Source organism: Lepidochelys kempii, chromosome 4, assembly GCF_965140265.1.
Source record: "Lepidochelys kempii isolate rLepKem1 chromosome 4, rLepKem1.hap2, whole genome shotgun sequence".
Taxonomy (NCBI): Eukaryota; Metazoa; Chordata; order Testudines; family Cheloniidae; genus Lepidochelys; species Lepidochelys kempii.
Genome location: NC_133259.1, coordinates 23,470,823 through 23,485,518, shown reverse-complemented (window position 1 = coordinate 23,485,518; position 14,696 = coordinate 23,470,823). Strand labels below are relative to the sequence as shown.

General features: G+C 41.7%; 1 protein-coding gene across 4 annotated transcripts in view; it reads right to left on the bottom strand.

Annotated features, from left to right (window-relative positions):
• Nucleotides 1-14,696, bottom strand: part of LOC140910237 (melanopsin-like) — a 73,207-nt gene that overhangs the window by 41,973 nt on the left and 16,538 nt on the right. For 3 of the 4 annotated variants that reach the window (XR_012158464.1, XM_073340705.1, XM_073340707.1), the window contains exons 2-4: nt 9,657-9,799; nt 5,961-6,094; nt 2,185-2,388 (exon numbers count right to left, since the gene is read on the bottom strand). Coding sequence is in view for 3 of the 4 variants with exons in the window: in XM_073340705.1 (XP_073196806.1) it covers nt 2,185-2,388; nt 5,961-6,094; nt 9,657-9,799 (481 nt within the window). In the remaining variant the exon portion in view is untranslated. The remainder of the gene's footprint in view (nt 1-2,184; nt 2,389-5,960; nt 6,095-9,656; nt 9,800-14,696) is intronic. The other variant, XM_073340706.1, reaches the window with a different exon arrangement.

Genomic DNA, 14,696 nt, shown 5'->3' with positions numbered 1-14,696 from the left:
GATAGTCATTTTTGAAAATGTTGGCCTTCAGAAATATTATTTTCCTCCACTGTAACACATTTAAGCTGAGAATTTTAGAGTGCTTAACAAATATCAATAAATGATAGTAGCCCTGTGAGATAGGTAAGTACTGCGATCCCATTTTTACAGACAGGAAAATTAAGAGACTGAGGCCAAGTGATTGGACAAGATCCGTCAGGAGTGGGGAGTCTAGGAATAGAATCCTTATCAACTGTGGCTCTCTGGCTCAAAGGTTTGTGCCTTAACCAGAAGACTATTCTTCCCCCGCTTTTCTCACATCCCCCTGCCTACTTAGTCAGGCTGTCTGAGAAGGGGTAAGGAGATGCCAAGCAGGGGAGATAGATACTTATAATGTCCCAGCATAAGAGGTTGAGGGTGGAGAGAAATCTGTGTATGACCCAATAGATGATGGAAGTCACGACTAATGGGTGATTGGATGTATGTGTGGTGGGGAGGATATTTGGCAAGTGATGGATCTGTGGGTGTGGGGACAGGCAGGTATGCGGTGTAAGTGTGTGTGTGCATGTGTCCGGAGAAGTTTAGTAGCAGAGAGTAAGAGAAGGTTGTGGCAGGCAGTGGAGAAAGAGAAGGGAGGGACAGCGGGAAGAGAAAGCAGGGAGAGATCAAATGGAAAAGAGAATGAAGGAAAAACTGGATCAGGAAGAAAGCAGGCCTTTAAAAAAGGAAAGAGAAAGGAAACTAAAAGCACAGGAAGCTAAAATTATTTATGATCAAAGTTTAATTCCAAATTAAATAAGTGGAAGCAAGTAAACAGTGATGGATTTTAGATGTAAATCTAAATTTTCAGCTTGGAAAAAAGGGGACTAAAGCGAGGATATGGTAGAGGTCTATAAAATCAAGAATGGCATGGCAAAAGTTAATAAGGAAGTGTTATTTACGCCTTCACATAACACAAGAATCAAGGATCACCCGCTGAAATTAATAGGCAGCAGGTTTAAAACGAACAGAAGGAAATAACTTCTTCACACAATGCACAGTCAACCTGTGGAATTTGTTGCCAGGGGATGTTGTGAAGGGCAAAACTATAATGGGGATCAAAAAAGAATTTGATAAGTTCATGGAGGAAAGGTTGATCAATGGCTATTAGCCAAGATGCTCTGGGTGTCCCTAGCCTCTGACTGACAGAAGCTGGGGAGTGGACAACAGGGTCCATATTTGCCTGTTTGGTCATTCCTTCTGAAGCAACTGGCATTGGCCACTGTCAGAAGACAGGATAGTGCTAAACAAGATTAGAATTGTCAAACACTTCCAAGGAAAAGTTTAGGAGCCAGACTGAGATAGATTAGCAAAGACAAGAAGGTAGGGGAATTTAAGGTCCTGATCCAAACACCGTTAAAGTCAATAGACAGAGTCGTCCTATCTTCAGTGGACTTTGAAGCAGGACTTAAAAAGACTTTAAATATTGTATTATGATTTTTTACGTAATCTCTATTCAGGCTGAAATGGAGATGACAAACTTCTCATTGAATAGGAAGACGTACTATTTTTCAGTATTATCTTTCAAAGCTACTTTTTTTAAAAGTGGGAACGCTAATGTTTTACTCCTCCTGAGAGAGTCACTTCAATTTATTTGTATAAGGCCAGTACAGAAGGAATAAAAATATTAGGGGTTAAGTCTCAGCCTTGCCTCAACGTGTCCGCCCTTTTTGCGCACCCAATTTTGCATGTGCAAATAACCAAGGTTGCTATTGATTTAATGTAGATAACCAACTACCAGGCTGCATCTTCACCTCAGATATCTACATGACATTAGTCACTCCTGCCTTTATTTTCAAGCTCAGAAGGGAAGGCAGGCTTTTGATAATATGTCCCTTAATCTCTTGACGTAAAAAATGACTATCTGAGAAAGTAAGAGTGTGCTGACAACTACTGCTGAAGAGAGAAGGTACCTACCCTTTCTGACTTGAGAAGTACCGAGATAAGCCTAAGTATGCCATTGGGGTATTTGTTCTGCTTGAGTATACCTGGAAAAAAAGAACACTTGCACTGCAATAGACACAGATATACTATACTATCGCAACCCCCCAGGCATTAGCTATATATATACACTCAAGAGTAATGCCCACGGCTGTTTTACACATCTCCAACAAAGCAAAATCGCAATAATGTACAAACACACACACAAAAGAGTAAACAACGTACTCCACCCAAGAAGTGGAGCCACGCTCCATCCCAGCGAGTAGAGCCAGACAATAACAATGATCTGCGATGTGTGTTTCTTGGAACTCCACCGCATGGATTGCAGAGGCTTAGTAATCACAAGGTATCGATCAATGGAAATAGCTAATAAAGTCATCATTGAGGTTATTCCAAAGAGCGCCCCGCAAAAAGCATACAGGTCACAACCTAAACAGAAAAGTGGAGCGAAAGATTTTTAGTTTTCGAAACAAATGTAGAACTCTTTCTTATAGCCTGATGCAATAAACTTCCCATTTGTGATCACACTGTTCTTGACTCAAGACACTTTCCTCATCATAGGAATTTATACAGCCTTCCTGCCTCACCAATTTATTTTTTGTTTAATAGGGCAAATATAAAATTAATATAAAAGGAAGCAGGAAAAATGTCCCACCTTGTACTGTAGGCTATGACTGAGAATCATTTGTCAATGGAAAACTGCCTCAAGAAAAATCCAATACAATTAAAGTTACATTTTCCTGGAATGCTGCCCAATATAATGACCTTAACTATACTGAAATAGAATTTGTCTCCTAGAGACAAAAGGATATATCAAAAAATGAACATTGTTTTACGCAGTGTTGTTGTACCTCTGTTGATCCCAGGATATTAGAGAGACAGGATGGGTGAGGTTAAATCTTTTATTGGACCAACTTCTGTTGGTGAGAGAGAGAAGCTTTTGAGCTACATGGAGCTCTTCTTCAGATCTGGGAAACCTTACTCAGAGGGTAAATCTATACTGCAATTAAAAACCCATGGCTGGCCCAAACCAGTTGATTCAGGCTCCCAGGACTTGAGAAGAGGGGCTGTGGTATAGATTTTTGGGCTTGGGCTATCCTTTGGAACCCTCCCACCTTGCATGGTCGTAGAGCCTGAGCTTCTACACTGCAATTCAACAGCCCTTCAGCCTGAGACCCGTGAGCCCAGTCAGCTGGCAAAGGCCAGCTGCAGGTTTTTAATTGCACTGTAGACATACCCAGAGTGTCACTGCTAAATACTAAATACCGGGTGAAACAGATGGTTTAGCATAAGTAGTTAACACCTATTTCAAGGGACCATTCAAGGTGAAGCGGCCAGTTAATACCTCTCCAATCTAGGGGGAAAGGGCCACCCAAATACCCTGAGAGAACCTGCTTCAATACAGAAATAAAACCCTCCGACTGCCACCCTACACTGGAACCCATGCGGGGTATCAACAACAATTACAACCCACACTCAGTGAAGACCACATCATAAGAGAAATCAGATGAATCCACTCTTTAGGCCTTCAAACAACCCCCCAACCTCTCCAAGCTCACCATCAGAAGCAAGCTCCCCATCAGAAGCAAGCTCCCCATCAGAAGCAAGCTCCCCATAGGCCACGATATACCAACTTTTAATGGCACCAGACCGTGCCAGAACAAGACACAAAACCTACAGGCCAGTAGTGGGCAACCTGAAGCCCACGGGCCGCATGCGGCCCATCAGGGTAATCTGATTGCAGGCCAAGAGACATTTTGCTGATGTTGACCATCTGCAGGCATGCCCCCCTCTCACCCCGCAGATCTCAGTGGCCACGGTTCGCTGTTATAGACTTAGTTTCACTGCTATGATGATCAACACCCCCCACAACACACCTTTCAAGATCCACGGGTCCAACACATGCCTATCACAACATGTGGTGTGTCTCATCCAATGCACTAAATGCCCCAGTAACAACTATGAGGGTGAAATGAAAATCACTATGCTCTTCAATAAATTCACATAGGAAAATGATAAAAGACAAAAAACACCATATAACCTTTCACTTTTCACAGAATGACTGCTCTGTATCTGACTTTACAGCCCTCATCCTCAAAGGAAACATGCACACCTTCAGAAGGAGAGCCTGGGAGCTTAAATTCATAACTCTGCTAGACACTAACAGTTACGGACTGAACACAGACACTGGAATTATGGCTCATTTAAACAATCTGTAACCCATTTAATCCCGTGCAGTGATGCTGGAACTCTGTTAATAGTGGGGGTGCCGAAAGCCAGCCGCCCTACTCCTGTCCTTCCCCCACCCCAGCTGGGGCCCGGAGCAGGGTCGTGTCTCTGGGAGAGGGGGACCCAGACAGGGGTAAGGGGGCTGAAGATGGGGTCACAGCTGGGGGTAGGAGTGGGAGTGGGAGCGGGAGCAGGGCCAGGAGTGGAGCCCCAGGCTGGCAACTGGGACCCGGGAGGGTGGGGGGGTCGGCAACTGGGAGCCCCAGGCAGGAGCCCGCATAAAACCTGGGGGTGTTGCAGAACTCTCTGCACCTCTAGTTCCCGCGCCTATGATCCCGCGCCTCCCATCCCAGACTCTTTCTCCAACCCCTTCCCTGTATGACTGGAGAGGGGTTAATGGGCACTTCACCTTTAATGGTCCCTTGAAATATGCGTTAACTACTCATGCTAACGATTCATTCCATCTTGTATTTAGCTGTGACACACTTGTACCTTTCCCAGACCTGAAGAAGAGCTCTGTGTAACTCGAAAGCTTGTCTCTCTCACCAATAGCCGTGGTCTTATAAAACTTCACCCACATTTGTATCTCTAACTTTGTTTTATATGAATTAAAAATGCAGAGGTGCTTTTGACTTCATGCCTATTTAAAAGCCTAGATAGAGAAAACAGCCACTGGTCCTATGAAATATGGTACAAAATGTTCTTTAAAGTTACAATTTTCACTCTGAGGCAGAATGATTTTTCCTTTGTATATTCTGCTAATAGACAAAGACAGACAGAGTTGCAATTTGAAGAATTTGTCCTGGAAATCAGTGTTTCTTAGGATTTTCTGTGACACCGTGTCACCACATGTGATGGTACACTAGAGAAACATGATCGTATGCTAGAGACAGCACATAGTTCAAAATGACACAATTGACACCAAAAGTAATGTCAATGCCAGGAGCATGGAGGTAATGGACCAAATCCAGATAATTGTCCCATTTATGATCCTGACAGGCATGGCAGGATTTGTACCGATATCTAAATAGCAAAGTGGGAGAGACAAACAATATTGCAAGCCCAATGAATAAATCTCTTCTGCTGGTACTAAATAGGTTGTTTCAGGACCTGATTCACCACTGTGCTACTCCAGTTTTATGCTGATTTATTTCTATTGCTATCAATGGAATTATGCCAACCTAAATGCAGAACTAACGCAATTGTGAATCAGGCCTTTAATTGGAGCTTGCAATATTTTCAAAGGACCTACAGTTTAGACCTCACATGCTTCCTTGTTTCGGGAAAGAGAAAAGCAGTTGAGGCCATCATTTGGCTCTCTTATTTTGCGATTCTCTTTACTGATTGAATTCTCCCAGGGGCCTCGTACTAGGTTCCAGATATACATTTCGAAACAAATAAATACATAATTCACTGTCAATCAAGAAAAAGAAAAAAACTCTATATATGGCTTAACAAATTATGAATTATTCTACCCATCATCAAGCATGGTAACTGGCTTTACATGCTAAGTGGTCATGTGATCACTATGGTGTTACTCTTGAAGCCAGAGGTTTGATTCCTTTCATTCAAAGAACTGGAAGGGGAAGGAACCAAACCTATAAAACACAAGAGGGTAGGGATTCAGTGACTTTCTGCCAGTCCTGTTGGTTGATGATGTCAAGACTTTGGCTTGTGCCTCAAGAGTCTTGTGTGACTGCCTCCATGCCACAAGCTGATGGCTAAGATAGGTTCCCATGCAGAGGGAGATATGAAGTAGTATTGAAAAGTACCTATTTCGCCAAGTATCCACTCTTTGTGCAAACTGTTGATAAAGCAAATGGGGGCCTGAGAAGCAGACATCAGGAAGTCACTCACAGCCAAATTCATTATAAAGTAGTTTGGCGCTGTCCTCAGTTTCTTGTTGCTTAAAAATAATGCAATAAAATAAATAAATACAAGCCAGAGAGTTAATTTTGTTTTTACTGTTTACTTAGTCAAAGAATCTGACACTTTCTAGGTTACAATTTTATGCTTCATTCATCAATCCATTACCATTCATCCATTATGGATGTCAGGATTTTGGAACAATGACGAGGGGAAGAGGAAAGGATCTATTTTCCAACATTTTATCAATAAATGTAGAAATATATTGAATATACCCATACTTACCACACTCCATTTTAACAGAATAGGAGAGAACTCTAAATTTCCCGAGAAACATGTTTTTGCTCAATAGAGCCAGATCCTGACATGTGCTGAGCACGCTCAGTTACCATTGACAGCCGTCGGTTGAGAGTGCTCACCATTTCACAGGGTCAGACCCTAACAGAGAGTACAGCATCAAAGGCTACCCATGGGTGATCACTGAATTTTTAATAGCTGCTGTGCTGGTTTAGTCAGTCACTGTATTAGCAGGATCTAACTCATTTTTTGCAAAGTGCTTTTTGATAACCTAAGCATCGAAGGAGATACACAAGACCAAATGACATTTTATTCATCTAGAGTCTTAAATTATAGAGCTGTTTATAAGAAGCAAACCTCTAGACTACATACTTATAACTAAAACAGTAACTGGTGTGTAAAGAGACAAAGTACCACAAGGTACAATTACATATTTTCTTTTCGTCCAACGAGCACAGTAGTATTTATAACATTTGCATTAACTTGTATGCCACATTTCTGCCTGGGAGAATTGTTACATCCCAGCTATAAATCCTTGAAGATATACATGCAGAATGGAAATGCTGAGACAATTTTAACTGCTTCAGTGCCACCTAATGTAACAGGTACATGGGGCAAAATACACACTCACCACTGCTCTGTGTACCTACCATAATGATCACAGATGGGTTAATATTGTAATAGAATCTCCTTAGACGTTTTTAAGGTCAAGCTTGACAAAGCCCTGGCTGGGATGATTTAGTTGCGGATTGGTCCTGCTTTGAGCAGGGGATTGGACTAGATGACCTCCTGAGGTCCCTTCCAACCCTGATATTTTATGATTCTATGATCTTTATGATGTGCTTCATCAAAGAAGCTGAAGCAATGAAGCAGTTTGCCACAATGAGCTACTGTAGTTATAACCATAATTTTATCTGACCCCTCCATTGTAAAGAAGTTTGTATGCAATGCTGATTCTACTCTCTTGGCTTCTAAAATCATTAAACTGGAAAGTGACTGTAAAAGTGGCACTGTGGAGCTTTCATCTCAATGATTTTCTGTGCTGTTTCTCATTTGCATATTCATTTAAATTCAAGGCATATGCCAAAAGTGGCACTCAACTTCCCCAAAGCAGTGACTTGCATAGAAAAGCCTGACCAAGGTGTAACCTACATGTTCTGCCTACTGTAAATACTGCTGTCTCATCTCTCGCTCTCTCCACTCAATCTTTGTTGAAAATTTTAGCTGCGCCAAATGGATCCACCCTTCAGCTATCAGAAAGTGCTTCAAAGAAGCCATATACTAACTGTCCAACTGCAAAGAAAAAAAAAACCCACATTTTAAATGAAAGCCTAGATTTTGCAGGACACTGCAGAATGCAGCAAAATGTGTGAAATTGCTACAACTGCAGTTTTCACAAAACCAGAACTTTCTTCTGTCCCTGATGTTAAACACTGCCAATTTAAAAAAGCTATTTTTAAAAGAAAAATTTGCGTTATCTATTTTACTTGTAACATATCTAATGAGCATGCTCAAAAGTGATTTTCCAAGAGCATATAGTAATATTATCGAACCAATATTTTTTTCAAACTCACTGGCTGATGGAGCACTATTAACAGTTGAGCCATTTTTAAATTTCTGTATGAAGGGCAAAATAGTAAGTGTTGCAATAATATTTTGCTGTGGGAAAAGTATAGCAACATCAGTCTGTGGGAATCAGTATCAAAATTCAGACAGCCAGGGCTGGATTTACACTTTATGTGCCCCTCGGAACAGCATCTTCAGCCCCCCTGGCCTCCGCCCACCTACAGCTGACCCTGCATCAATATGAATGTGAAACTTATTGTGTATTGTGTCAAATTTGTGCCGACCACAATATACTGGTCCCTTTCCTCCCTGCAGCAGCCCCTCAAAGCAGCGTTGCCCGCTCCTAGCCCCCGCTCTCTGCTGGTGGAGCAGTCCCAGGGCAGTCGGGGCAGCCAGGGCACAGCCTTCCCTGGAATACACGAGACCCTCTGCTATGCATGGCATTCCCAGCCTGAGCCGGGCAAGGTGCAATGAGGGAACTGTGTCTCTCCCCACTGTGAACAGGCCTTGGGTGTCTTCCGTCCCTCGTGCAGCCCAGCATGGCAGCCACGCTCCTGCTCTGCCTGTGCAAGTGAATGGGGCACCAGCCACTCCAAACCCTGTCCTTCCCAGGCACAGACAGCCGAGATTGGGAAGTGGCTGGGATGCTCCCAGAACCTGCTGCAGCCACCCCTCCTGGCCATGGCTCAGAGTGCCCTCATGTGGGCTGACTTGGACGCTCACCCTGCTCCAGCCCCACATGTTGTGCAGCAACCAACCCATGCCAGGAGACAACTTTTCACTTTTAGGCGCCGCTACTGTGCCTAATTGGAAATCCGGCCCTACAGACAGCTGACCCAGATTCACCCCTCTGCTGCTGTGAGCAAAAAAGATGATGAAGCCCTCAGATCTTGGATGGGAAGGTATAAAGGCTGTGAGTGCTGGCTCCACACCATGCTCTGCTTGTCTCTCCTGATGGCAGGAAAAATTTCTCATAGGTGTCAGGCCCTTGGTGTGGGATGGGACCACTTCCCTGTGGCATTGTTCTCCACTAAACCAGCCTTTCCAGACGGGTGTGAAAAAACACCCCCAAGTAGCATACGTTTTACCAGCCTAAACGCTGATGTGCACATCACTATGTCAGTGGGAGCTGCTCTCCCGCCGACACGGCTACCGCTGCTTGTTGAGCTGGTTTTATTATGTCGACAGGAGAACTCTCCCTGCTTTACATTGTCACGAGCCATCAAAGTATAAATACAGACAGGAATCCTACTGTCTGTCTGCAGGCATGGAGAGCATTGATGGTATATCCTCATTTCATGTACCATGGCGCTTCCTGGATCCAAATCCCCCCAGCCCCAGCACCTTCAGGTGACTGTATGAGGCAGTCTTCATAGTATCTTTCACATATTCTTGGGCGGTAGAGGGTGAAGGGAGTCGGGGACAGAGCAAGAGAGAATATAATGGTGCAATTAAGCATTTCTTCAAATCTGTAATTTTAGTCCATCATAAAACAAATCCCACGTGTTTATTTTCTCATAGTTTTTAATTACTCAAAGGAAAAGGAATTTACAGTGATGCTCCTAGTGATAATATGCACATGGTCATTTCTGCATCTCACATCATCAACAAATATGTGCAGAGAGGAAACTGATTCAGAATATTCTCTCTCTCTCACACACACACACACACACTCTACTGTACAAACTCAAGTCATTGGACTTGCTAAATCAACCATGTCTGGAACTGAATTTCTGTACCTGTAAAATGCATAAAAAACCAAAAGGTTTCCTGTAACTCCAATAGATCCAATTATAAGAACACAAGTTCCAGTAGCATAAAGGATATGATCAGGAACGTCTGCTTTTGTCACAGTGTGGTGACGAGTTCCCGTATCCAGGATCTGAAAAGAAAAGCAAAGGAAAAATAAAAGTTACTACAATCAGGGCTTTTAATCAAGTTGACAATTAGTCTATACACTGTACCTCCCTAAACACATGCTGCAAAATAAAGCCAGATTCTTGCATACCATTGAAACACTTTTGTAGGGCTGTGTAAAAAATCTGGCCTTACCATTGGTAATGCTATATTTGTACAATGTGTAAACAGAGCACTTCATTCTCCAAGCCTCTCCACCCAGCACCTTTCACAAACAGCATACAAAAAATGTAAGGCAAAAATGAACTACTAGACTGTGGGAGAGATTGCAAAAACAGTCTCATATTTAAGATAAGAAGCTGGCACTAAATATATCTAGATACTTACTTTTTTGCTGGGGGACATGTGGATAAAGCTAAAGAATATGGAGTTTAAGGAGACTTCCTTATAAAATCCTCTTTTATTTATATTAATATTTATGTCAAGTGCCATGATGCTTGCAAATCACTACATATTTGGATAGCAAGCTGAGGCCTCTGCTTGTCTGCGAAGATTTGTAACCACATCCTCTCAACCCACCCCCATCCTCTGCCTGTTCTGTCTCCTGTCTCACTGTAGATTGTAAGCCTTTTGAGGTAGGGACTGTCTTTTTTGTATGTGCCTGTACAGTGCCTAGCACAATGGGGTCGCGGTCTTTGACAAGTATTCCTAGATGCTACCATAATACAAATAATAGTTTTATACATGTGCATGTTGCTTTACAGAGGGAATTGAAAGTACAGTACCTGCCCAAAGGAACTACGAAAAAAATACAATCTTTTAAAAAATTGTTCAGGTCACCTGTTAATGGAGTTAAATTTCCATCATAATCCTGAATGACCTTTTTTGGGTTAAATAATACAGATTTCAAGAAGAGGAAAATATTTTAAAAATTGTCAGAGGCACAACATACATGTTAGGAATTATGAGATTAATCTGATTATATGAAAAAGGCAAAGATGTGTTGGCATATAAATAGGCATCATATTTTCTGAAACAACAACCCAATCTAAATTAGTGTGCATTCTATATAATGCAACATAAACCTCAAAAAAAAACCCCAAAAAACAAAAGCTCATCATGCCTCTGCTTTTATAAGTAGCATTGCCAACTGTCAACATTATTTCTAACCTTATCCCTTCAGTTGACCTTGGGAATGACAAAGACTAAAGTTTCCTTTGTTTCTATTCCACCCCCAGTCCTCTTGACTGATGGTGCTGAGAACTCTACATGGAAAAATTTGAAGAAAAGAGGAAAAACAGCAGCTGTAGCAATGATTGTGTCAGTACAAACTCATTAAATAATTTTGACATTCCCATTACTGCCATAATCACAAGTGCATTAATAAAAAATGTCACCAATTCCCTGTGTATGTTTTTTTTTTTTTTACACAAGTTTAAGTCTATTGCTGACCAAATTCAGCAAACAAGACAGCCTGTGGCTAATTCACTCAGATCTTATTAGCATTGTCAATGAGATGATTGTGAATTGCCAGTCTAACAGATTATTTACTAATTGCTAATAGTGTGTTGCTCCATCTATAGCCATATAGGGGTCTTACAAACTAGTTCAAACACTAACAGTTTAGATAGTAGTCTTTGGACCTATGGCAATTTTACACCAGCAGAGGTTCATGCTCACAGAGCCAAATTCTGCCCTCATATGCACCCAGGGTTACACAGGATGTAAAGCAGAGCAGACTGTAGCCCGTAAGATCAAAACCAGGCGATAATACAAGCTCAAGAAGGTCTGGACTCTTCACCCAAAGGTATCACAGACCTAGTGGATTTGAAGAAGGTAAGTGAAGCTCCTCTTTTCAATTTGCCTCTCCCTAGTTCCACAGTCCTCCTTGATCTCTTTCTGACCTTTTCTATTACATGTTTTTCACCTCCTATTGCCTCAGTTCTCCACACAACCACCACCCTCCTCCCTGAAATTAATGGCAGGCCTGCACATAAACACAGATAATTGTGTGATCTTGTTAGTGTCACCTTATCTGTGCCACCCACTGCTATCCTATTATTTACTATGGTATTGCTCATTGCATCTTACCTGTAATGAGATAGTAAGCTCTTTGACACAGGAATTTTTGTTTGTTCTATGAGGTGTCCAGTACATTTTGGGATGCTGTAAAAAATGTAATTATAATAGGGCAGGTATGGGATGTGTGGGAAAGAAAAGGGCATTCGAATATAGGGTCTCCAAAGGACAGATAGCATTAGCAGAGAGACCTTACAGTCTAAGTCTAGAGTCAAAGAGGAGAAGCCCTTTTCTGGAAAGCATTTGTTTTCTCTGTGAATAAACCGGCAAGAACTTGGACAGGCTGGGAGGAGGGTTTAGACATGGGAGATTATTTTATGGAACATCTTGGTAGAGAAGCCTCACCAGAAGTTGTAAGCACACTGTTGACTCATATTTAGCTTGTGATCCACTATGACCCCCAGATCCTTTTCCACAGTACTCCTTGCTAGTCATTTCCCATATTGTATGCATGTGACTGACTGTTCCTTCCTAAATGGAGTACTCTGCATTTGTCCTTCTTGAATTTCATCTCATTTTCTTCAGACCATTTTTCCAGTTCGTCCAGATCATTTTGAATTTTAATCCTACCCTCCAAAGCACTTGTAACCCCTCCCTACTTGGTACCATCTGCAAACTTTATAAGTGTACTCTCTATACCATTATCTAAATCACTGATGAAGATATTGAACAAAATTGGACCCAGAGCTGATCCCTGTGGGCCTCACTCGATATGCCCTTCTGGCTTGACTGTGAACCACTGATAATTACACTCTAAGGTGGGTGCGTAACTGGTTGGAAAACCATTCCCAGAGTAGCTCCATCTAGGCTGTATTTCCTTAGTTTGTTTATTAGAATGCCTCTCCACTAGTAGCTTTCTCCACCTTCTGAACTGAAAAATGAGAGCTGTTAACTTATGGTACAGCCAATGAGCAGGTACTGTACTGTACAACTAACCCATTAGCAAGGATGAGCAGAAACGCCATGCCCGATATACGGTTTAGACCCAGGCCGATATTGATCCACATTGTAGACATAAATTGGGTGATGGCTCTCTTATGGAAATATAAGAGGATTTAGTCCAATCCTGCAAGGTGTGGGTTCCTGCTGTTAGTTCCTGAGCAACCTCAATGCTCCTTGGCCATGATAGGAAACTAGGTTGCTCAGAAACTTTCAAGACACACTAAGGACCTTGCAGGATTGGACAGAAAATGAGGACCTGGGAGACAGTGGGTCCTGGAGAATTTTTTTTAAAAGACAGAAGTGGTGAGTGGATTTGTGGCTTCTCTTTTGGATTTGATTGGGTTTCTGAGCAGAAATCTTAAACAGTTAAGAAATTCAGTTAACTGCCCATATTGACTGTGGAAAAAACACAGAATTTGAGAAGCTGTCAGAATCATCTGAGGCTTTTTTCCCCTTGTTATACAACATAGGCTTTTTATGCCAGAGTACATGCTCTTGGGCTGTAACTGAACCTCCACAGCAGTGGAAGAAGGTACTCCATGTTTGGCTTTGGGATTCATAAGTTAATTAGGGACAGATTCTGTTTTGTGATTTCTGAGAGGCACAGCATAGAAGACTCATCCCGAGGACTGGGTGGGGACAAAGGCAGCCTTAAACCATTTTTGTGCCTCCCAGATTTGGAGCTGCTGCAAGGACTGAAATAACATGCTCCACTCTCCCCTGTCCACCATCACCTCCACAGCACGGGTTAGAGCAGCCTCGGGGGCACAGTTAATTTGGTCACTCATTGTTATGATTTTATATTTATCACGGTAATTGCTTCTTTATGAAAAAGTGGCTATAAACCCACTTTAATTTACATTTTCTTCCAGTTCCTCTGTATCTATGTTACAATATATAAGGGATATTGAACTCCTTTATATATTGACAAGTGGATGCATGTGGGTCTAAGAGAATCTAACAAAGTGCGACAGTGGATTAACTATTGCCCAAAAGAAACATACAATCTAAAAAATTTGATAATGCCATAGGAATAAACCAGTTATATTCTCAACATCACCTATCAGTAACCCCAAGTTCCCGGCATACCCAGTCTCATGACTCAATGTGGGGAGGGAAAATTACTAAATTCAGTTGTTTTGCAATTAATAGGACTTGACAGCTAGAATGTGATTCACATGAAGGCCTCACAGTCCACAGAACTAATCAATAAAAACAAAAATGTAATGATTGGTGAAGTCTATACTTTTGTTTTGTCTGTTACAAAACCGTCTAATTTTTCCACATTCATACTTCCATGCCTCTGAAGTTTGTCTAACAGCCTTAAAGTGCAAATTCTACTCAGAAAATTATATAAAAATGGCATCAGATCTGCTTTCTGCTTGTATTCAGAATTATATCTGCTGACAGTAATAAAAATGTTTTATTTCTATTATTTCTGAAAGGTCAGCACAGATAGGAGAATGATTTGGATTCTATTCCTTCTTGCACATCATCTGCAGTATTATGACAGGAATGTCCAGATGGTGCTGTGACATCGTTTTACAAGTTATTTTTCTTTGCATATGAGCAAGTTTCTAGTCCTGGAAGAAATGCTTTGTTGTTTGTTCTGTTGTGGTTCCTTTAGGGGAACTGTGGCAAGCAGCTACAGAGTTTGCTCTCTGCCTTAATCTCTGTAACTATAGTCAGTTCTTGAGGCAGAGTCGCTCCCTGAGAATTGAGCATTGGTGTTTGTCTCAGAGTTCTTAAAGAGAAGATTGTTTGCATGCTGTTTGTGACCACTTCTGTTTCAAGACTTGTGTATATGTGTAAAAAAAAACAAAACAAGTTACACTAAGAATATATTCAAAGTCTGCACCGCTGATTTCTCCTCCAATCGGAAACTGACTTGTAAGACCCCA